The 23,611-nt window shown below is 44.6% G+C and overlaps 3 protein-coding genes across 3 annotated transcripts; 2 read left to right on the top strand and 1 right to left on the bottom strand.

Moving 5' to 3' along the window:
- Window positions 1-6,594: 6,594 nt before the first annotated feature.
- ARL10 (ARF like GTPase 10) lies at window positions 6,595-12,142 on the top strand. The gene is made up of 4 exons (XM_089527426.1): window positions 6,595-6,807; window positions 10,300-10,462; window positions 10,865-11,040; window positions 11,882-12,142. Exons 1-4 carry the CDS (start codon window positions 6,595-6,597, stop codon window positions 12,056-12,058), a joined length of 729 nt encoding a protein of 242 aa, XP_089383552.1. The 3' UTR covers window positions 12,059-12,142.
- A 2,552-nt stretch (window positions 12,143-14,694) lies between these two features.
- NOP16 (NOP16 nucleolar protein) lies at window positions 14,695-20,372 on the bottom strand. Its single transcript, XM_089527461.1, has 5 exons — window positions 19,866-20,372; window positions 18,563-18,665; window positions 16,333-16,402; window positions 16,019-16,125; window positions 14,695-15,118 (listed from the first exon to the last, which is right to left on the bottom strand). The coding sequence occupies exons 1-5, from the start codon at window positions 19,970-19,972 to the stop codon at window positions 14,975-14,977; spliced, it is 531 nt and encodes a 176-aa protein (XP_089383587.1). The 5' UTR covers window positions 19,973-20,372; the 3' UTR covers window positions 14,695-14,974.
- Window positions 20,373-20,593: 221 nt separating this feature from the next.
- HIGD2A (HIG1 hypoxia inducible domain family member 2A) lies at window positions 20,594-22,962 on the top strand. The gene is made up of 2 exons (XM_089527472.1): window positions 20,594-20,825; window positions 22,601-22,962. Exons 1-2 carry the CDS (start codon window positions 20,681-20,683, stop codon window positions 22,765-22,767), a joined length of 312 nt encoding a protein of 103 aa, XP_089383598.1. The 5' UTR covers window positions 20,594-20,680; the 3' UTR covers window positions 22,768-22,962.
- The last annotated feature ends 649 nt before the right edge of the window (window positions 22,963-23,611 follow it).

Here is a 23,611-nt window from a genome sequence, read left to right as displayed (position 1 = left end):
AGTACGTTTTAGCTTTTATTATATATATATTTCTTCTTGAAGGTCCTACATTCTGCATTCAGGGTGGCCGGATGTCCTCTGTTCCCTCAGACATGTCCTCCATTCCAGCCTTCTGTCCAGGATGTGTTTCCAAAATGTCTTCCAGAAGCATGGATCGATATGGATATCAGTCTTTTAAGCTTTCATTTTTCTTGAAGGTCCTGCCTTTTGCATTCAGAGTGACCAGAGGTCTTCCTTTTCCCATCATTCCCGCCTTCTGTCCAGGAGGAATTTGAGTATGTCCTCCATTTTGAGCATGGTCCGGAAGCATCATCCATTTATATTCATTATATTCGTTTTCAGCCTTTTTTTGGCCATGTCCTACATTTTTCTCAAATGCCTTCCATTTTGCAGTGCCTTGGTCCTCCTTTGCAGTTGTGGCACCTGGTTGTTCTGTGTTAACTGGCAAGTATAGCAGAAAGGAGGACAGGAGGGAAGACACTCAAGGGTCTCAAATGTCTAGAGGACATTACGTTCTCCTGCCTTTAAGGGTGCATCTACACTGTAGAAACAATGCAGTTTGCCACCACTTTGGCGGCTGTAGCTCCATCCTATGGGAGTTGTAGCTTTGCAAAGTCTTTGGCCTTCTCTGCCAAAGAGTGCTGCTGCCTCAACAAACTACAAATCCCAGGATTCTGTAGAGTGGCGCCACGGCCATTAAAAAAGTGGTGTCGAACTGCATTAGTTCTACAATGTAGATGCACCCTAGAGAGTCAGAGTAGTGTACTGGTTCTGAGTGTTGGACTAGGACTCTGAAGATCAGTGTTCAAATCCTGGCTCAGCCATGAAACCCGCTGGGTGAGCTTGGGCAAGTCACACTCTCTCAGCCTCAGAGGATGCCAATGGCGAACCCCCTCAGATGAAACTCACCAAGAAAACCCTGTGATAGATTTGTCTTAGGTTCACCATAAGTGACGCCACTTATGCACCCTATGTGCTATTTTGACACACGTTTTAAAAATCTGTTTCCCTTGCTTTTCTGACTGATGTTTGTTTTTTTTGTCAGTTTATTCTTCAATATCTGTTACTGTTTTTATCTGCAAAATTGGATACTGTGGCATCCAATTTTAACTGTAAATAGGGAGTGAGGCTGGGTTGTAAACAATGAGACAAACTTAAAACCTCTAGGGAGCATGACATTTTACTATCTAGATCAGGCAGAACAGGTTACAAGCCTGACCCTTTGACATTTTTAAATGGTAACAGGTAGGAGTTCACACACAAGCTGATTTCACCCCTGACTGTACAACTTCAGAGCCCCATTAAGGAACAGAATAACTCTTCTGGAATATAATTGTAACCAATTTCTTACCTCACTTCCTACTGGCTTTTAGCACCTGCCTATAACTGCAAAGCACTAATGTTGCATTTAAAGACGTAGGCTCTTGTCCACAAGACGATGCCATAGGAAATGTTAAATCTTCCCAGGTTAGCAGGGCTACCACTCTGGGAATTATAGCTGCATAGTACCTTGAATATTTGGTTGGACTTGGACATGCAGGATTCTTTGTGGTGTTGTAGTACATTTTAAACTCTAAATGTCCTTCCACAAATGTATCTCAGGAAGTAGAGTAAAGTCTAGGAAGGCTCATGCTGCCAACTTCTTTCTTTCAGTGAGTCTCAGGCCTGTTACAGACTGCCAAAATAAACCTGCTTCGGGTCTCTTTGGAGGTATGCTGTTTAAATGATGCATGCATCCTAAGAATCCGGTAGCTGCACCAAAGCTGCACTCCAGTGCTTAGGAATGGAGTGTGGCTTTGGTGCGACCTCCGGACTCTTAGGACCCATGCATCATTTAAATAGCATACCTCCAAAGAGACCCAAAGCAGCTTTATTTTGGCAGTCTGTAACAGGCCTCAAAGATGCTACAAGAGCTCTCTACATACTGATTATTATTATTATTATTATTATTATTATTATTATTATTAACCTTTATTTATGATTGTATAGACTAATGCGGCTATGTGTTTGAATTTTGTCCTTCCACAAATGAGGAAATCTGTGTTGATCGACATCAGAAGGCGGTTGGAGTAGTTTTATAATCTACTAGGAGGAGGCCTTTTGTAAGGTTAGTGGGTCTCAATTGTCCTAATTCAAGACCAACATATACCAAAATACTTTAGAATACAACTTGTGAGGATTTCAGCTAAGCTTGGGGTGGCCCAGGGCATCCTGAATGGGACTGCCAATGACTTCATTCTCCCAAATGATCAAAATGCATGTCTCTGAGTCTTACAAGGACCCTTAATGTATTAGTCCAGCCTGAAAATGTGCCTTTGAGATGTCTTAAGTTCAAGATGAATGAGCTACCACAACAAAATATACATCTGATTTGATTAGTCAGATATAGGTAGCAATATGTGTCTCCACTGTCTCACCATACCCTCCATCATTTCACAGACTGAAACCCATGAGATATGTGGCCAAGCCACAGAGTGTGGTCAAGATGGTAGACATTATAAATGAGAAAGAACAGATAAGGTAGGGGAGGCTGCAGCAGTTTGTTTATGCCCAAGCCTACTGGGAAGGTAATTCAGTCCTGTCAGTCCTGGCTTCACTATTCCATGAGGCACAACAACCCTCATTGGGGGGGGGGGGGGCAACTTACACATTGAACTCCCAAATGTTTAAATCTTCTTATCTAGATCTGCATTTCTGAGCATTTGAGCACAAGAGACGGAAGCATTATATGCCACAATTCTACTGTGCAACACTGAATGTATGGGAATTGCAAAGGAGAACTACATCTAGCACACAATTTCATATGCCAGAATCCTGTTGTGCAACACCAAGTATATAGAAGCCACAAAAGAGAACTGCATCTGGGACACTCTACCCTATTCTATTTGTTTTGTGACCTTCTGAAAGCTGGCGACATACTCCATGCTTGCATCAGCAAACCTAGAAGGCTTGTTGCTAGGCAAGGGATTGCTTGACACAGCAGTTCTAGTCAATAGTCCCCTTGTTAATTATGTTTTAGTACATACAGGTCAGGAGGGGAGAGATGGAAAATCCTTTGGGGAGGGAGATTTCTCACACCTGGAGAAAAAGGAGTATCTTTCTCCTATACAATGTGTTCAGTAGTCATCCAGTGCTGTGAATAATTGATCTCCTTGTTAAATAGCTCTTTTGGAGTCATGTTATAAGAAGTTTATCAGGTTTGTCATTGAGCTCCTGCTTTAGACCAATGGAATAAAACTGAAGAAATGGAATAAACCCAAAGCCTTTACATAGATTCAGAACTAGAGAAACCAAACATCCTTTACTAAGCTTGTTATGTTTCTGTACATAACTAAGGTAGCATATGGAGAAGCACTAAAAATGTATTTCCAGATGCAAAGAAGTGGCCAATTTTCAGATGTTGGGGGCAGGGGGATTATCGAAAAACCAAGTTGGAACCAAGGGTTCATGAAAGGCTGAGGCTACTTGGTAATGAAGGAATTTCACACTATGTTCAAAGGCACTTTTCTTTATTATTAATTCCTATGGTGTCTGTTTGGGCTCTGACACAGATAAATGGCTCTGGCTTTGAGCATTTGCATGTTCTGGCTCAAAATAACACAGCCGCACAAATTTTCTATCATAACTTGTTTGGTCTTGTTCAATTTACTAGTCCTTTAAATCATAAACATACCTGGCCATGTTTACTTAAGAAACCCCATGGATTTCAATTGAATTTATTCCCAAGCAAATATGATGGCCTAATATGTGGATCCTGACAAAAGTTATTTAGAAGAAAGGCCCATTGTAAAATGCATCAGTTTCTAAGCAAGCATAACTAATATTGTAGTAGTGCAACTAATCCTATTCGTGGTTATCTGGGATTAACTTCCATATAATTGGGAGACAACTGATCACTAAAGTCAGAATCATCCAATCCATTGTATTCCCCATCTCCATGTAGGATGGGAGAGCTAGACAGAGAAGAAAATGGATAAGAAGAAAATAAACTAATTTGAGATGTGGTGCTGGAGAAGAGTAGTCAGGCCACTGTAGGCAGCCAAAAAGATTAACCTTAATTGGCTCCAACTCATGGCAACCCTATGGATGAGACATCTCCAAGTCCTCCTGTCCTCCACTGCTCTGCTTCAGTCCTACAAATTCAGTCCCATAACCTTCCTGCTGAATCTATCCATCTGGCATGCGGTCTTCCTCTTTCTATTACCCTACACCTTTCCTAGCATTATTGTTTTTTCTAGTCATTCATGCTTTCTTGTGATGCGGCCGAAGTACAACTGCCTCAGTTTAACCATCCTGGCTTCCAGGGAGAGTTCAGGCTTGATCTGTTCTAGGACCCATTTGTTTGTTTGTTTTGCCATCCATGGTATCCTCAGCACTCTTCTCCAGCACCACATCTCAAATTAGTTGATTTTCTTCTTATCCATTTTCTTCACTGTCTAGCTCTCCCATCCTACATGGAGCTGAGGAATAGAATGGATTGATCTTTTTATCAGCTTTCTTCACTGCGCAGCTCTTGCATCCAGACATGGTGATGGGGCAGGGGCATCAATAGGGAGGTGCAGGGGGCTCAGGCAACACTGGGTGGCACCCAATGTGTATGGGGGGTGGTGATGCCCCTGCTCCCCAAACACTTGCCTTCTGGCAGAAATGGGCTGTGGCATTCACCCGCATCCCTTTAAAATGGTAAAGAGGGTGTGAGTGGGGTGAGGCTCAGTGGCAGGAGAAAGGAGAGGCCCCATTTTTTAAAATTAAAATTTAAAAATATTATTCTTTTAAAACTCTATTTTAAAACATCACATTGTACCAAATTTTCACTCTAACTCAGGGGTAGGCAATCTTTTTGAGCCGGGGGCCGGGTTGCTGTCCCTCAGACAACTGGGGGGCCAAAGCCAAAAAATAAATAATTAAATAATTTTTTTAAAAAAATTAAATAAATAAATAAACCGGGACAAATGTAGGACAAAATTTTCAAATGGTGGACACTTTTTTAAAAAAAGTGGAGGACACGCAAAAAAAATTGCTGATTTTTTAAAAAATGTTAATATAAATGCATGTTTCTGAGGCATCTATAGACAATTGCCCCCCTTGCCCCTACGCGCAAGAGGCCAAAGGCCCTGGCAGCAATCGGCAGCAGGACCGGGCTGGGGCTGGTCCCAAGGCCTTGCCGGGCTGTATCCGGCCCACGGGCCACAGGTTGCCTATCCCTGTTGTAACACCTTTGAGACTCACTGAAAGAAAGAAATTGACAGCAGAGGCTTTCATAGACTTCAGTCTACTTCCTCAGATGCATTTGCAACTGTTAAGTGTGAATGAGCCCATATAAACAGGGCTTGGCAGGTCCTCACTTGAGTGCTGAGGAGAGGAAGTATGACCTGGAAATGTAGGACATTTACTTACTTACTTACTTACTTATTAGATTTCGATGCTGCCTTTCTCCCAGAAGGGATGGTTCACCAAAAAAACCATTAAAAACTTGTTACAATTAAACAATTAAAACTTCACATCAAAGCAATATAAAATCACAAACATTAAAACCACCATAAAAACACGACAGCGTGCAGTTGGGGAGGGGAGATGTCCTCACTGCGAAGGAGGACATTTAAGACAAAGGGGGGGGGGGGGTGACCAAGTAACAAGTGCTAAAAACGCTCACAGAAACATAGATCCCCTCTTCTTAGCCCTGCTCAGGAGGGGAGAGGACCTTCTCTCCTGCCTGAACCAGGGGGACCCAGAAGGCGTAGTACATGCCCTGTAACCCCTCATCTTGATTTCTGCAACATGTTCTACACGGGGCTCCCCTTGTGCCAAGTTCGGAAGCTTCAATGAGTTCAAAACATGAGGCCAGATTGGTCGCTGGAAAGCCAGGTCTGACCATATAAGACCAGTCTTAAAAACCCTCCACTGGCTGCCAAGCAGCTTCTGGGCACAGTACAAGGTGTTGGGCATCACCTTTAAGCCCTACCTGGCTTGGGTCCAGGCTACCTCTGGAAATGCCTCTGCCTATAAAATACTCTCAGATCCTCTGGGAAGAACCTCCTCAGCCACAGAAGACCAGATCTGCTGCCCCTTTCTTTTCTGCTGCTGGGAAAGAGTGGAATGACCTGCCAGAGGAGATCCGTCTTATCCCCGCCTTAGATGCCTTTAAGAAGGCTGCCCAGGCGGATCTCTTCCCAGACTGAGCTCCCTTCCTTCCGCCTCTAAGGGCCCACTGGCTCCTTAACTCTTGTATTTGAGTGTCATGGCGGGAGGGACCTTAGGGATGAGTAGTGGCTTCTCTTGTGTTTTAACTTGAGTTATGCTGCATTTTACTGTGTTTGTCATTTTATTTTATTTTATTCGTGGGAAATATAAATAAACCTTATTATTATTATTATTATTATTATTATTATTATTATTATTCCGGGCGGAAGGCTGAGATGTAGGAGGCGTCCGGGGAAAGGAGGGAGGGGAGGAAGATTCCTTGGGTCCCCTTAAGAGGTCACTCGGCTGGAGTGACGTCACAGGAGGAGGTTCCCCTGGCCCTGGGTGCCGTCGGGGGACACCGGCCGGCAGAGTTCTCCTGTTGCCGCTTGGCCAACTGCCGCCTGGCATCGCATGGCTCCGGCGGCGTCGGGGGCGCTGCGGCAGCTGAGCCTGGCGCTGGGGGCGGCGGTGGCGGCCCTGGGCTCCCTCCTCCTCATCGCCTGGAAGGTCTACTTCCGAGACTCCCAGCAGGAGCAGCCCAGCGGCGTCGGGTGGAGGGCGCGCTGGGAGAGGCAGCTGCTCCTCCAGGCCCCGCTCCCGGACACCCAGGAGCCCCACAGACAGGTCAGCAGGCGCCAGCAGGACCCATGGCCACCCCCCCCCCAGGGGACACGGGTGGCACTGTGGGTCCTGGGCAAGTGTCTTACGTTCAGAGGGGGGTTGCCCTTGCCTTCTGAGGCTGAGAGAGTGTGACTCCCCTAAGGTCTTACCCGGTGGGCTTGCATTCAGAGGGGGTTGCCATTGCCATCCTCTGAGGCTGAGAGAGTGTGACTTGCTGCCCAAAGTCTTGCCCAGTGGGTTTGCATTCAGAGGGAGTTTTGCCGTTGCCATCCTCTGAGGCTGAGAGAGTGTGACTCCCCCGAGGTCTTGCCCAGCAGGTTTCCAGGACCAAGCAGGGATCCAAACCCTGGTCTCCAGAGTCATGGTTCAACACTCCATTCTCCATGCTAAAGTGACCTCCCAGTTCCACACGTACAGTAACTGTTTCCTGGCATCCTCCTTTTCCAGGACACGTCCTACATTTGAACCTTATTTCCAGGAGGAACTCAAAAGGCCCCTGTTTGGAACATCGCTGAGAAGCATGGATTTACATTCATATGAGCGCTTTTAGCTTTTCTTTGGGCATGCCCTCCTTTTTTTCTTGAATGTCCTACATTTCTGAGTGCCTGGTCCTGCTTGGTGGTTAGGACGCCTGGTCACCCTGGGAGGGATTCCCAAATGTCCTCCCTTTGGCTCATGATAAAGGAGCATGATTTTATATTTATAGGAGTGTTTGTAGCTTTTCCTTTGGTCGTGTCCTCCATTTCTCTTGGAGATCCTACATTTGGTGGTGCCTTGTCCTCCTTTGCAGTTGTTGACATCCGGTCACCAAGGGAGGGAGGGGGCTCCTGGGTCCTGAAAGGGCAGGGAGTGTTGCTTCCCAGGTCCTGGGAACAGAGGGAAGCTGGTGTGGCTGGGGTTCAGGAAAGCACCACTGGCCCATGCCAAGATCAGAGAGCCCTTGGACTATTACTACTATTACTGCTGCCCCTGCTAATAAGAACCACCTCCTTTCATAGCCATAGCCACCCACAGTGATGCCAATCAGATCATAACAGTTTCAAATTAATTGCCTTAGGGTGCATCTTCTACACTGTAGAAATAATGCAGTTCGACACCACTTCTAACTGCAGCTCCGCCATCCTACAGAATCCTGGGTTTTGCAGTTTGATGAGGCACCAGCACTTGTGGGCAGGGGAGGCAAAAGGCCTTGCAAAACTACAGATCCCAGGACTCCATAGGATGGAGTGACGGCACTTAACAGCGCTGTCAAACTGGGTCAAGCTTGTGTGCCATCAAGTCATTTCTGACTTCTGGTAACCCTGAGGTGAATCTATCATGGCATTTTCTTGGCATGATTTGTTCAAAAGAGGTCTACCATTGCCTTCCTCTAAGGCTGAGAGTGTGTGACATCCCCAGGGTCACCCGGTAGGTTTCATGGCCAAACTGGGAATTGAACCCAAGTCTCTGGAGTCTCAGTCCAATATTCAGACCGCTAGGCTATGCTGGATCTCCCTGGTTCTGAAGTGTAGGTTCACTTTTAGTTGAGGCTGAGTCTTAGCATGCTCCCAGTCAAAACACCTTCGTGGGCTCTTTTTCCCCCCTAAACACCATAATGCTGCTCTGGGTCCACATGGGCACACCCAAAACTGTTTTTGTAGCCCTCATCCACTCCAAACTCCTCTTTTCTTGGCTAAAATAAGGGTGAATTATCTCAGCTGGAAGTCAAGAGAGTCAGTCTGACTTTCAAAGAGGTTGCATGGGCCCTCTGCATTGTTAAACATTTTAAAAATACCTTTGTACTCCAGTTTTGTTTTGTTTGTTTTGTTCTTTTGCCATTTTTGCAGTTTGTGCAGCTCATCCCAAGGGACAGGGACAGAAAATTGGCCCCTAGACCTTGCACAGGTGCCCATCCCTTACCTTACCTGACCCTTGGTCAGCACCTGCGCCTCCTATAGTCACACAGAGATTCAGACAAGTTATTTATTTGCTTTGTCTCTAAATTTTATGCAAGCTAAGTTGGGATACCATTTAGAGTCTAAGAATAGTGTCTCAATTTATGTTTGAATTGACCCTGCAATGTTGCCAGGAGGTAACTATCACCACCACCACAATCTGTGAAATTAATAAACGAATAAATCAGCCCTACTTTTTAGCAAATAGAAGTATTTTGCACCATGGAACTGAGATGTGGAACTGATATAATGACAGTTTCTTTTCCTACTAAGCATCTGGTGAGTATTTCCTCACCCTTTCCCTCAGCATTAAGCCAGGATTACTTGGAGATTCCATGGTTAGTCTTAAACTAACACTTGGAACTCAAGCCATCCTCCAGATGTTGTTGAAACAATTTCCATAATCCCTCAAACACTGGTAATGCTATCTAGAACTGATGAGCACTGCAGTCCAACCACATCTGGATCCCACATTCTCTCTTCAACAGAACATCTGTTTAAGCTGAGCATCCAAAATTCTCATGAGAAAACCATCATGGCTACTCTTCAAAGCGGTCAGACCATAAGATATTAATGTAAGGGCTAATAATAATAATAATAATAATAATAATAATAATAATAATAATTTATTTCTATCCCACTTTTCCAATTCAGATCAAAGCGGCGTACAAATCCAGATAAAATTACAATAATCAATAAAACAGATAAAACAAGATATAAAACAGCATATAAAACTAATACTCGAGTAGCTGAGTAGGGGAATCCAGAAAAACATAGCCAGAGTTGTTACCAAAAGAGGGGGGAAACCAAAGTCACATCTTATGGGGGGAAAGCTTGGGAAAAGAAGAAGGTCTTGAGATTCTTCTTAAACAAGTCCAAAGTCCAAGTCCATATTCTCAGGGCCGAGATTGAAAAGGCCCGTTGCGAGGTCCTCACATAATGCGCAGTTGGGACCTCCAGCAAGTTTTTCCCTGCAGACCTGAGTGTGTGGGGCAGATTATATGGGGAGAGGCGGTCCTCCAAGTACCCTGGGCCCAAGCCATTTAGGGCTTTATAGGTAATAACCAACACATTCTGTAGAAGAGTGGTTCCCAAACTGTGGCCCTCCACATGTTTTGGATCTCACCTCTCAGAAGCCTCAGCCAACTTGGCCAGCTGTCAGGAATTCTGGGCGCTGAAGTCCAAAACATCTGGAAGACCAAATTTGGAAACCACTGAATCCTCCAGGCCATCATTTGCTATATTTCAGCCTATGCTGCCCTTCAACAGTTCCTCCAAGAGGAGAACATTTGAATCTTCTTGTAGCAGAAAAGGAAAAAAAAAATATCCTTCTATTTCATCCTGCCTTGGCCTGGCTCTGTCAATTTCAAATACCTTAGGATGTTATAGTCTTAGACTTCCTAAGTAATCCATATTATGCTTTGCTTCCTGCAGTAACAATCTTGCACTCTACCTGGACATAAAGTCTGATTTCTCTTGGCAGATAACCACCAGTGAGCCAGCAATAAAAGCCCTTCCATGCACACAGCTCAGACTAACCCAAAAATGTTTCTCTTTGCAGGCACATGAGTATCAGGTTTTGGTTCTAGGTTTGGACGGAGCTGGAAAGAGCAGCATTATCCATTACGTCTGCAGTACAGAAGCTCAGAGGCACATAGAACCCACTCAGGGCTTCAACTCAGTACAACTGCAAGCCAATGGGCTCCAGCTGGACTTCTTGGAGGGTATGTCCTGCGAGGCTTTGGTGGACAGAGCACAGCTTGGAAAAGGCTAAGTGGGGGAGTGCAGGAATAGCTCTTCATCATTGCTGCATGTAAGATGAACCAGAGGCTCATTCTAAACCATCACATCCAATGCTGTTGTGTGGTTTTGAAGAGGAGGGAGTAATTTCTAGGAGCCTGAAGTGGAAACTCAAATTGCCTATCTTGTATGATGGGGAGAGAATAATGCCTGGCTTTGGCATCAACAATGTTTTTAAGATTTTGTGGCAAAAACTCTTCACATGCCACTAGGACACTGATAAAAAAAGAATTCCACCCATTTCCCTAATTTAAGTCCTCTCTCCTGGGGCATTGAAGTTTTTGCATTCCATATGAATTTTGACATCCAGCTTTTTGTCATTCCAGTTGGTGGCAGCCAGAATCTACGCTTCTACTGGAACTACTACTTGAGCAAAGCCCATGTTCTGGTGTTTGTAGTGGACTCAGCAGATGGCTCTCGCCTTCATACTGCCCGCCAGGAGCTCCACTACCTGCTCTCTGAGGACCCTCTGTTGCCTTTGATAGTCTTGGCTAACAAGCAGGTAGGTATCTTGGCATCTTTCACCTGTGAGCAGGGGTGGGAAATCTTTGGGACTCCAAGGGTTTTGGCCTACAGTTTAAGAGTCACATCCAGCACAGGGATTGTATGTGGGGAGATTTGTATCCAAAATCTCTGGACAAATTTTCCACAACTGATTTGGAGGTCTAGCTTATCTTGATTCCTTAGTTCCCTGGGTGGAGTTTTCATGTACTGGCATGATTATCATACTTGGCATTTAGCCCTTATGCCATTGTAAAGGGTTTAGTTTCACATGCCTTCAAGTACTTTCCGACTTAAAGCAACCCTAAGGCGAACCTATTGGCAAGTTTCTTCAGAGGGAGTTTGTCATTGCCATCCCCAGCAATTGAGAGTGTGTCCAATGCTCAAACCACTATGCCATGCTGGCTCTCCAGTATCACGTGAAATTGTTTCCATTTAAGCCACACTTTTATCTCTGGAGTGGGATTCATGCAGTCCTACAGATGCTGATGAACTGCAGCTCCCAGCATTCTACAGTCTTGGCTAGGATGTCTAGGGTTCCTGAGAATTGTAGTCCAACATTTGGAATGCCAGAAGATTCCCTCATCCTCATAATTGGAAGAGCGGGGTATAAATACCATAAATAAAATAGGAGTAAATGTTGATTAAAAACTTGTAGCAGAATATGGTTCTGTTAGGTCAATGGTTCTCATCCTGTGGTCCTCCAGATGTTTTGGATGTTGCATCTCAGAATCCCTGCCCTTTAGCTATATTGGTTTGAGCTCCTGGGAGTAGAAGTCAAAAGTATCTGGGGGGTCAGAGGTTAAGAACCACTGTTCAAACGATCTGTACCTTTATTCTAGGACAAAAGTGATGCACTGAGTGTGACAGAATTAAAGAAAGAGCTGGACTTGCACACCTTGAACAATCAACGGGAATTCTTTCTGTTACCTACAAGTGCCACTTATGCTGGCCTGGACACAGCAAACAGTGTTCTCCAGCTGAAAAGCCTCCTGATCAAGCTTCTTGCCCAAATCTGAAGGACTGGCAGTTCAAGAATACTGAAGCCAGGGGGACTCTCCATGACTTCATTCTTCACAGCTGCTGCTTGAGGCACCTTTCCTGCCCAGCAAGAGGACAAGAGAAAATTCTTTTGAAGTGTTCACTCAACTCGTTTTAAGTTACAGGGCCTTGCTGCCTGTATTACCTTGGAGACACAGTCTACTGTTTGGTGGAAGCATAGCAACAGAGGCAGACAAAGTGGTTCATTGGAATAACACTCGTTTTGGAACAGAGCTAAAGAACATTGCTGCCCTAAATCCTATCTAGAACATAGTAGTATGAACTGTAAAGTCATACTTAGGCTAAGGACTATCCCTTATAGGACCTACTGTCGCCAGAAGTATAGGAAGAGATGAAAGTGGTGAACTTGCCCAGTGATGTTTATTTGCCTGTAGATGGGCTGGAATACTGTCCAATGCTGTCATTTGGGGAGAAAGTTGCATAGTGGAGAGCAGGGTGCATTATCTCAGGGTAGCTGAGGAGTTATAGTTGCTTCTCAGCATAATGTGTATAAGCAGCTATACTGAAGACTTATCCCAGTGCCTTTAAAGGCATCTGTTAACCTCTATACCAGTGATTATACAGAATAGCTGGTAGTCCATCAATTCAAGAAAACTGCTACATTAAGTGTCACCACAACAAACAGCCTCTTGCAGCACTCTTACAGGCAGTGGTATCTTCTCACTGTTTTCAGCAGATGCCAAAATTGAGTTAGTTTCCTAAAAGGTTACTCTCTAGAACACAATAGGAATTTATGTGCCGGTTGCCTGTATCAGAACTGCAAATTTCAAAGAAGGGCTACTCAGGAGGAACCATTTTATGTGAGTAGATAAGGAGGAATAGCTTCTGTGCCAGTTTAACTGAGCATCTCTTGCTTTGTGTACTGCTCTGTTTAATCTTCATCCCACAAGGGCTTAGTCCTATCATGTGATGCTGCTCCACTCTGGAAGCAAAGAAGAAATTGTACACAGCCTCCAGTTAGACAATGATGGCTGTGACATGCAACAGGCAAGCCACCCTATTTGGGCTACCAATGACTTTGAGCCTTTTACTTCCAAGGTAAAAAACTTTGCCAGATTGCTGTTTTGCCTTTGGAGGAAGGTGTTCTGCCACTGCCTCCCCCATGTCCCTTTTTCTGTAGCAAGTGGACATAAATATTGCCTGACCATGCACTAAGCTTTTAGGGAAGCTGATCATCTCTCCTTAATCCTCATTGTTTTATCCTGTCACAAAACATAGGAAGCTTGGTTTCTGCCAGTGAATCCCAGGCCTAAGTTCATCTGGCCTGTATTAAAATGGATAACTGGTGTTTATATGGCGCTGTACAGACCGGAGTTTGCGCCGGCCTGCACGCATACTAGGGTTGCCTCGGGGCGTCCTTTCCAGATGCCCCACAACCCTAGTATGTTGTAATGGCGGCGCTCCAAACGGAACGGCACGGACATGACGTCCTGGCGCCGCGGAAGGGCGCCTGTGGTGCCCTTTCCGCAGCGCTGGAAGGAGCTCCATTTTGGAGCTCCTTCCTGGGTTTGTGTCACTGGCACAGCCTTTACACGGCTGCACCAGCGACACAAAGGAGAAAGGCGCCTGGAAAAGCGGCAGATCGGGGCCTCAGGGCTGTCACTGTGGTAGCTAAGGCCCCGATCGGTCGGGAAAAGGGGCGGTCTGTACACCGCCTATGATGCTTTCTCCTTATGTATAACTAAACCTTGACTTGTTATCTTAGATGTAAGGGATGAGAACTGGAAAAAATGCATCATAGTGTTGCTGCTAGAAAGGACAAGCTCAAGGAATATTAAGGTTACAGGCCTTTTGTTAGACCCTATTCATGCCTAAGAAGCCTTTCTGGACAAATATTGCACAGGGGCTTAAGCCTAATCAGAAACTGTTCTCCTTGTTCAGAAGGTTTGCCAAGGCCAACTTTTATTTGAACCTCTACAGTATCATCTCAGGAATGGTCTCAACAACCACAAAAATAGAGGATTAAAAACTGTTGTAAGAAAATCTGATCAAAGTCAATAAATAGGTTTCAAAAATGTTTCTCTATTAACATTTTTTCTATTCTTTATCAAACAGTATCTGAAAACATGTCTGGAACCACCAATCTGTCTGTTTTCTTGATCCAAGGATGCAGTTGCATCAGAACTCCCCTTGGCATAATTACTATGTATTGGGGGGGGGGGATCTCACCAGTATTTTGAATAGGAGATGAATCATCCTCTAAATCTGATAGGCTAATGCTTGTGGGGGTGTCACACACTTAATAAGATGACCTCTTTTGGATATGTCACAGACATGAGCTCATCCTGGGTAGTTATTAGCTCCTTAAGCATCTATCCAAGGGAAACAGTCTGAATGCAATGAGAGGTATGAGTACTCTCACTGGCTTGCCTCCTTAATGACCCCCTCAAGTTTCATGAGGTGCTTATTCCTAGTCCCTGCCATACTTTCCAGTTCTAAAGTCATTCCCTAGAACTCCACTCGGATGTAATGTCTTATTACTCTGGAAGTGCAAAAACTCAGAGCTCACAAAGCTTTCTCAAATGCATGACTATTCCATGGGGCAAATGTACACATTAAATCCTTTAACTGAGCTTTGTTATTGACACAAGGCCTGGGCTAGCAGTTTATTTCAAGCAGGTTCACGCCAAAGGAAATTATACTGCAAGACTGTGAAAACTGTAAATTGAAGGCAGCAAGGATTTCCCACCAATCCTAAGTTTTAAACAGAAGTCTCATCTGTACAGGCTCTTCTTATCCCCTCTCTTGAAAGGGTAGAATGGTAGGTAATCTTAATTTCAGTTCTTGGGCACCAGTCACTAGAAGAAAAGATGGCATCTGAAGAAAGTTGTAGGCAGCAAAGGTTCCTCTACCCATAACTGAGGCAAATGAAATTATTGTTGATCCATCTTTTCCTGCTGTAGAGAATCAACAAACGTCTTGTACTCCTCAGGATAGAAGCGTTTGTACACATTGATCTTCCTCTTTATTTGTTTTGGTGTGTCCTGGTAATAGTTTTTCTCATCACGAGCCATTGCCTGGGGAGTTAAGAGGAAAAATCAGGCAGTGAAATGACAGGCAGCTAGGTTAACTCATAGCCTTAGAAGACTTCCCACACCCAGAAAGCAAGTACACTTTAAAGTTTCAAAGAATGGGAGAGACAGTCATCTGGCCCACTTCTCAGACCTACTCCAACTCCCCAGAGCCTGACTGGGAAAGCAATTCCTGCTGCTACTACTAGTTTTCAGTGCTTGGAAACAATGGTGGACATTCCCTTTAGTCCATAGCTTGCCATCCCAACTGTGACATCAAGTGTTCATGAAGTCAGCAGTGCACAAATCTCACTGAACCCAAAACTTCATGCAGGAAAGGCAGAGGAACCATGAAGTAATTGAGTAAGCTTCATGGCTCCTCTGCTTTCCCTGGACATTGCTTATACACAAAACAAATGAAACATCATAACAACAAGAGTGCAACCTGAAAGGCTGGGTGTATTTAGAAGGCAAATACAACCCACTAGAGTTCTTCTCAAAGAATCCCATATGTATCATTTGGCGAAGAATCTGCAAAGTAGTATGGGTGGAAAGAAATATGTACCCAGATGGTCAATGAGTTGTTGTTGTTGTGTGCCTTTGAATTTTGGTGGCCCTATCATGGCAAACCCATCACGGAGGTTTCTGGGACTTAAAAGTGTGTGACTTGTCCAAAGTCACCCAGTGGGTTTCCATGGCCAAGAAGAGAATTGAACTGTGATCTCCAGTCATAGTCCAATGCTCAAACCACTACACCACGGTGTCTCTCTGGGCATTGAGTATCCTCAACTATTTCTCACTGACAAAACAAGAAATTCTGAAAACTGGAAATTTTAAAGGCAGTAGTTACAAACACGTAACACGAGGTTCTCAAGTTGCCCTGTATTCTATAAAAGGAGTACCTACCTTGTAGTTTTCACCATGACTACGGATCATGTGTTGGATATAGTCAATAAGATCTCTGGAGAGGGTCTCTGACTTCTTTTCTGGAAGACTGGCCTCATATTCCAACTCTAAGTGTATGGAAGAGAAAGCAATGAGGCAGAGAAAATATTTGCCATACTCCAACAGCCTGTTCTGGTAGAAATGGCTAACAAATTATGAGAACTGATAAATTCAAGAAAGCTCCACTTAACTAGACTAGAAAAAGTCCAAATGTAAGTGCACATAATTTCAACATGAAGTATCCGACCAGCATTTCAATAGGAGGTAATACCAACCGTTTATTACATATGGCTTCCGTACTATTTTTGTCTTTGTCTCTTGTCCATCCACTTCCATTCTCATCACCTGTATTTTAAAAAAACAAGATGGTGCATGTTATACATATCCCCTTTTTAAACTCAACCACTCACTTTACATTCTAAAACTGATATTCATTCATCTTAAGAATTTTAAAGGCTCACTCACTATTTGTTTTTCTTTAACTGATCAGTGCTCATTTTTCCCCAGCCATAACAATAGTCCAAGGGTTTCAGAGACAGCAATGTCTCTCTTAATTTGTCTTTCAGAATAGTGCACATGCTGCTTATTTAGAACTGGCCTGGATGCAAGTAAATCACTCCAAAGAGGTCATTATCTCAGACTACTATATAATGCAAACTATACCTTCCCTAGAAAACTATACTTAAAAAACCACATTACTTATCTATCAGGTCAGCTTTGGGTGTCAATGCCAAAATCTATTCCCCACCAAAGGCAACACAGAATAGATAAAAGATTTTTACTAGGATAGATTAAATAACTGTTGGGGGTTACAAAGTCCCCAATCATTATTTCATTAGTCATTGAGTTTAAACCATAGTTGGTCAGTGTCTGACCCTCTTGGTATTCCCCAAATGACCAGGGCCCCTTCTTGGTGTAACACCATGAGAAAATAGATTTCTGTCTTTTGAATTTTTTTGATCATACCCTTTTGCCTTTCTCTGAAGTATGTAGTCTCTAAGAATTTTTCTAAAGCTGAATTCAGCCCCTGAAGTTAAGGACATTTCTCAAAGAATCACAGTCTTGGAAGAGACAAGGGCCATATAGTACAACCCCCATTCTGCCATGCAGGAATACACATTCAAAATACTCCTGACAGATGGCCATCCAACCACTGCTTAAAACCTCCAAAGAAGGAGACTCCACCACAATCTAAGGGAGCATGTTCCACTGTCCAATAACTCTCACTGTCAGGAAGTTCCTCCTAATGTTGAGGTGGAATCTCTTTTCCTGGAGCTTGCATCCATTGTTCTGAATTGTATTTCCTGGAGCTTCAGCAAAGAAGGTAGCTCCATCCTCAATATGACACCCCTTCAAATATTTAAACAGGGCTATCATGTCACCTCATCATTGGCCTGAACATTATGTTTACTGTTCTAGACTGGGGTGAGGAACTGTGCGAGGCTAGAAGGCTATATTAACCCACTAGGAGGCCTTGGAGAGTGGCATCTGCTTCCATAAAAAATGTCTTTAAAGAATTGCCCCAGATGTGGGTGTGGGGATATTTTCACAATGTTTTGAATTTCAGAAATGGCCTCGCCTGAGGCTAAACTGGCCAACAGAATGTGATGGAAATGCACCTCATGCCACCTGTGAACATGTCAGGACATTTTGGGGCAAATATATATTTGCAAAAAATATTTTTGACCCTTGGGAACACGATACAAATGAACTTTATACACCCTAAAATGCACCTGGGAGCACTGTGGAGCAATTTCCACCAATACCCCCGTATTTTTTTTACCCAGAGTGGAGTCCTAGGGGCCTCAAAATGGCCCCTAGACTACACTGTACCCACCCCTGTTTTAGATCATATGTCTCTTACATTTGGAGCCTAGCCAGACACTAACCCCACCTGGAATATTGTGTCCAGTTCTGGGCGCCACAATTCAAAAAGAACATTGAGAAACTGGGCGACTAAAATGGTGAAGGGTCTGGAAACCAAGCACTATGAGGAACGCCTTAGGAAGCTGGGCATGTTTAGCCTGGAGAAGAGAAGGTTAAGAGGTGATATGATAGCCCTGTTTAAATATGTGAAGGGATGTCATATTGAGGAGGGAGCAAGCTTGTTTTCTGCTGCTCCAGAGACTAGGACCCGGAGCAATGGATGCAAGCTGCAGGAAAAGAGCTGCCACTTCAACATTAGGAGGAACTTCCTGACAGTAAGGGCTGTTCGACAGTGGAACACACTCCCTCAGAGTGTAGTGGAGTCTCCTTCCTTAGAGGTCTTCAAACAGAGGCTGGATGGCCATCTGTTGGTGATGCTTTGATCGTATATTCCTGCATGGCAGGGGGTTGGACTGGATGGCCCTTGCGGTCTCTTCCAACTCTATGATTCTATGACAGCCACTGATTATTTTGTCCAGGCTTACAGTAGCTGCTCTCCCAACCTGCAAGCTTTGGTTTACTTTTTCTCTCTTGACTTGTACATAACAAAACCTATTTCAAGTTCACACAGCAGGTTACCTTTGGAATGGGAACAGCCTTGTTTGGGTCGACAGCCAGACCCATCTCAGCCAAGTTCTGTGCTACCGTTTTGGACCTGTCCCAGGCATGTCGGATTTGGGGACTGGGAAGAAATTGAACAGAGAAGTCTGTACATTAATACTATGCATTTTTGAAATTACTTCCCCCCCCCCCTGTTTCTAGTAACTCTCACACAATAAATTTGCTACTGAGGAAGAGCATCAGTTTTCTAAACATCCTTGCCCAGAAATCTTCGGAGTACTGAATATTTCTGTTAGGTGCTCCTGGCGTCCTTATTACGATTCAAGAGACATTTTAATTCATTCAGCTTTAAAACATTTTTTCTCTCTACAAATGTAACTGTGAAGAACAGCTGGAATGCTACTAAACATGCAGTAGATGCCATAGCTTGGCTCCACAAACTGTGATTCCAGGACAGGCCTTATAAAATTTAGCACACTCCATTCCCTTCCCCATAGAAAGGAAAGGCCAAACCCTTGCTCTCATGGCCAGCAGCTCTAGAAAAGGCCGAAAGGGGATACGCTTGGCTGACCTTTATTGAGCTAAAATGAAACAGTGGTGCTGCTACTGCAATACTCAGTAGTTTTAGGCATCCTTCAGGAGCTTTGCTCTTTGGTCCCCAGAGTTGCAGTCCAACACTCAAAGCCCCAGGCCAGGCTGGCTCTCTCTCTTGGAAAGACCATAGGAAGCATGTATGATTAGTATGACTATTATTCCTGACAGGGCTCAACAGCAACAGCTGTCTTAACATGTCTTAGGGCTTGATTGTTTAGTACACTCCTGATGGGTTATTCCCAGACTCTGGTCTTCAAAGTGTTTGGGACTTCAGCTCCCAGAAGCCTCAGCCATCTTGGCCAATGGGATTCTGGGATCTGAAGTCCAAGTCACCTGGAGTCCCTGGGGAAACCCTGCATCAAAGAAGGGGCTGGACAGTGGTTCCTCAATTCTGGCCCTCGAGACTGTTTGGACTTCAGCTCCCAGAATCCCTGACCACTGGCTAAGGACCTCTGGGAGCGGAAGTCCACCGGGGCACCAGAGTTTGGGAGCCAATGACTTCTAGGCTATAGGAATGACGCAGTTGGGCGCCACATTAAGCGCTTCGCCCCATCCTATGGGGTCTGTAGTTTCCGGAGCCTTCCCTGCCAGGGAATGCTGGTGCCTCGCCAAACTCCAGACCCCAGGGCCCTGCAGGATGAAGGCAATGCAGTCACAAGTGGGACGAAACGGGGCTACTTCCCCAGTGCAGACGCAGCCCATTTCTGTCTCCCTGTGAGCCGCTCACCATTTTATCCGGGGCGCCGCCTTCTTGCGAGCAGCTTTGTTCAGCTTCTTGCGGTTGATGTTGTAGTTATACTTGCGCCGCCGCTGCTTCTGCTTGGCTTTCGGCATCGTGGCGAAATGCCCCTGAGAAGAACAGAAGAAAGACCGTCCACACGCGCTTCTACTCTGCGCAGCTGCAGAATCAGGGGAGGCGCCGAGTTGACCGACGGGAAATGTAGTTCAACGTACCCGCTCAGTCATTAAGTTCCTAACGGATAAGGAGCCCGCTGGACTACACCTCCCAGCAGCCTTCACTCCAACCAGGGGCCAAGTTCCTGTAAAAAAAACCTCAGTGGCTTTTCCTCTACGGAGGCCGAAGAGAGCCAGGAAGGTGTGAAGCGAAGCGGGTCGCCTTCGTTCTCTGTACCTCAGTCTATTAGCATTACACTGTGAAGAACACCATTGGGCACCGAGGTGGTTCCCCACGGCCTCTTCTACAGAGACCGAAGAGGGTCAGGAAGGCTGGTCGCGAAATGCCCCTGAAAACAGAACAACAACTCGCAGTCCACCTCTGCTTAGCTACAGAATCAAGGGGAACCGCATTGGCAGACGGGAATGGTAGTTCTTCTTACCGCCCCACCTCTTTGAATTTCTAGAGAAAGAGAAGCCGGCTGGACTACACCTCCCAGCAGCCTTCAGGCCCAAGTTTTTTAAGAACCCCATTGGCCACCGGAGGGGTTCCTCCTCACAGACAGTCCTGTACGGTGGCTGGAGAGAGTCAGTAAGGGGCGGAGCGAAGCGTATGTCCCTCCGTTCTCCTGCGTTCCTGGGGTGGTCATGGCCGCGGGCCCTCCGCCTCCGCTGGACCCCAGCCGCCCGCCCTTCATCGAAGGCTTCCAGCCGAGCGCCTTCCAGCACCGCGAGGAGGGCTTCGCGGAGAAGTTCGCGCGCAAGACTCGCGAGAACCCGCTCGTGCCCATCGGTGAGGAGGAATCCTGGCAGTTAGAAGCGGTGCCGACGCAGATTATTTCTCCAGTGCGGATGCTGCCACAAAATAATGATGATGATAATAATAATAATAATGCTTGACTGCCCCATAATAATAATAATAATATATGAAATGTTATTAATTACATATTATAACTAAAACATTACATTTTATAATAAATATTATTATTATTATTATTAATAGAATTAAATTTTATGAAGATTTATGTCTTAAAAAGAGAGAGAGAGAGAGAGCGAAATAACGCAGTTTGAGACCACTTTAACTGCCTTGGCTCAATGCTATGGAATCCTGGGAGTTATAGTTCTGTGAGGCATTTAGCCTTCTCTGTCAGAGAGCTCTGGTGCCACAACAAACTACAGATCCCAGGATTCCCTAGCACTGAGCCATGGCAGCTAAAGCGGTGTGAAACGGGATTGTTTCTGCAGTGCATATTAGACCTATGGTCGCCAAACAAAGCACAGCAACAGAGAAACAACACTATAAGTGGAGTATATTGGACAGTGTGCCATTTAGTGGACATAAAGCCCAACTAACTCTTCTACTAGGCTGTATTGCTGTGTACTCAGATAGGCAATGCAGTTTGTCATAACGTAGCCCCAGACTAGGCACAGGAACCCCTCCGGCTCCTGATTACAATATTAGTGCTTTATAATCTGAAATGCTGTTTGTTGTTATTTTGTGCCTGGGGTCATTTCGCACTCATCGCTGGATCTTCTTGACTAGATCTATTCAGACTGAGAGTGTTGGCCCTTGCCTTCCTTTGAGGCTGGGAGAGCGTGCCATGGGTCACCAGTGGCTTCATGGCCAAACTGGGATTTGAACCCTGGTCTCCAGAGTCATGGTCCAGTACTCAAGCCACTATGGCACACTAACCCTCAATGGCATACAGGCTGTTAAAGTATGAAATACCTTAAAACAACAATAAAAACTGGAGACTTATTTAAGGGGGGAATGAAACCCCAAGGGCTGTGTTTGCAGGTTTCTTTGGTTTGTTTGAAAATGTCCAAAGGATAGATTGTCACAGTCTTGACAAGTCCTCCTGAGTCTCCTCTGAACTCTTCCTAGAAGTGAATTTACGTCAGCATTTTATCCATAGAGCTGAAACAGTGATTTATAAACTGAATCTAAATGTTTGTTCTGTTGCCCAGAGAACAGTCTTTTTCTTGCATATATAAATTCAGTAATAAAAGAGGGCTGAGTTTTAATATTTTATTTGCCTAAAGTGCAAGACTAAACAAGTATATTTAAGTGACAGGCCAACAAGAAAAGTACACAGCTATATATTTAAATCAAATTGAATAAAGGAAAAGCGTTTTTGCTGGCTTTTCCATTCCATGAACTAACAAGTAAGACCTATATTTCAAAAAGTTATTCCACTGATAATTATGTTTTGTTTTGTATTGAGTGCATTTAAATATTAAAGCTGCTTTTCTTGTGTCCTGTAATCAGTTTGTTATGTCCTCCCGGAACTGGGTGATGCGTATTTTAGTCATCATGAGTAATAAATTAATTTCCTGTAAATCAGGACTCTCTTTAGTAATTCTCAATATGCATAATAGTGTAGCCGTTGGATCTTTTGACAAGCTACCAGTATTGAGATGGTTGATGTTTGGTGGCAAGATTTCTGCCTTTATAAAATCCCATTTCCAGCTCAAAATAGAAACATATCTTTCTGTTCACAAGACTACACAAGCCTCAATGATCACATATCCATTTTTGATCAATCTTTCTCTTGTTCTTTCTTTTAGGCTGCCTCGGTACTGCAGGAGTTTTGACCTATGGGCTCATCTGCTTTAAGAGAGGCAACATCCACCAGTCCCAGATGATGATGAGGGCTCGCATTCTAGCTCAGGGCTTCACGGTTGCAGCCTTGGTTGTGGGTGTAGTTGTTACAGCACTGAAACCAAAGAAGTGAACACACTGCTGGTACGCAGCAACATGTGACTGTTCCACCGCCATGTAGAATAGGAATGAGTCTTTCAGTCCCAGAGAGGGCACTTGTCACATCTTTCAGGATGATGTCTTGTGATATCTTTGGGGTGACCATCTGGTGTGAGAAGGTTCTGGATTTTTTATATCACTGCTAATATATTCAAATGATTCAACCTTATCGTTGGTGTATACATTTTTTCTGCCTCTATATAGCTCTATTATAAGGCCATTTGCTATGAAGGCCAATATCTTGGAGCATTAATAAAGCTCATTGGGAGCTTATTAAAGCTTGGAGCATTAATAAGCATTAATAAAGCTTATTGGGAGGAAATTGTGAGCAATTATGTGGTTCTAACACACACATCCCTGGGTCTATATATGATGAGCAAAATATTTTTGACCTGAACAAGTGGTAACACTTACAGTACATGTCATTGCTCTTTTTGAAACATGCATAGCCAAAGATTGGGGAGATAATGTCTCTTCCAATCTGTGTTCTTGTTTCCACTTGCTGAATTGCAATGAAATGATAAATTTTCTCTATCCTTTGTTCTCCCTGCCAACTCTTGGTATCTCCATGTGCTGCTCTCACACATGTTGGCAGTTTTCTGATTTTCTCAGCAGCCGTTGCCAGCTTCCAAGCAACTGCTGTTATATCTTTGTGCATTTAAACTGTGAACTTATGTATGTGCTGTGTCAAAAGATAATGTGGGTGGGATACAGACTGCCCCTTTGGGGCAGCCTGCACCCGCCCCTTTCCCTGACTGATCGGGGCCTCAGCTGCCACAGTGGCCGCCCCGGACACCCCGATCCGCCGCTTTTCCTTC

Source organism: Sceloporus occidentalis, unplaced genomic scaffold, assembly GCF_023333645.1.
Source record: "Sceloporus occidentalis isolate IW3139 unplaced genomic scaffold, rSceOcc1.0.p SCAF_1, whole genome shotgun sequence".
NCBI classification, from domain to species: domain Eukaryota; kingdom Metazoa; phylum Chordata; class Lepidosauria; order Squamata; family Phrynosomatidae; genus Sceloporus; species Sceloporus occidentalis.
This window is presented reverse-complemented; position numbering and strand designations above follow the sequence as displayed.

Bases quoted from the DNA above. Each gene is read 5' to 3' on its own strand.
- ARL10 (XM_089527426.1), top strand. From the start codon at position 6,595: ATGGCTCCGGCGGCGTCGGGGGCGCTGCGGCAGCTGAGCCTGGCGCTG. The intron at 10,463-10,864 runs GTATGTCCTGCG...TTGTCATTCCAG, and splicing joins CCAGCTGGACTTCTTGGAGG to TTGGTGGCAGCCAGAATCTA. The intron at 11,041-11,881 runs GTAGGTATCTTG...CCTTTATTCTAG, and splicing joins TAGTCTTGGCTAACAAGCAG to GACAAAAGTGATGCACTGAG.
- HIGD2A (XM_089527472.1), top strand. From the start codon at position 20,681: ATGGCCGCGGGCCCTCCGCCTCCGCTGGACCCCAGCCGCCCGCCCTTC. The intron at 20,826-22,600 runs GTGAGGAGGAAT...TCTTTCTTTTAG, and splicing joins GAACCCGCTCGTGCCCATCG to GCTGCCTCGGTACTGCAGGA.
- NOP16 (XM_089527461.1), bottom strand. From the start codon at position 19,972: ATGCCGAAAGCCAAGCAGAAGCAGCGGCGGCGCAAGTATAACTACAAC. The intron at 18,666-19,865 runs GTGAGCGGCTCA...ATTTCTTCCCAG, and splicing joins GCGGCGCCCCGGATAAAATG to TCCCCAAATCCGACATGCCT. The intron at 16,403-18,562 runs GTAACCTGCTGT...TTTAAAATACAG, and splicing joins AGGCTGTTCCCATTCCAAAG to GTGATGAGAATGGAAGTGGA.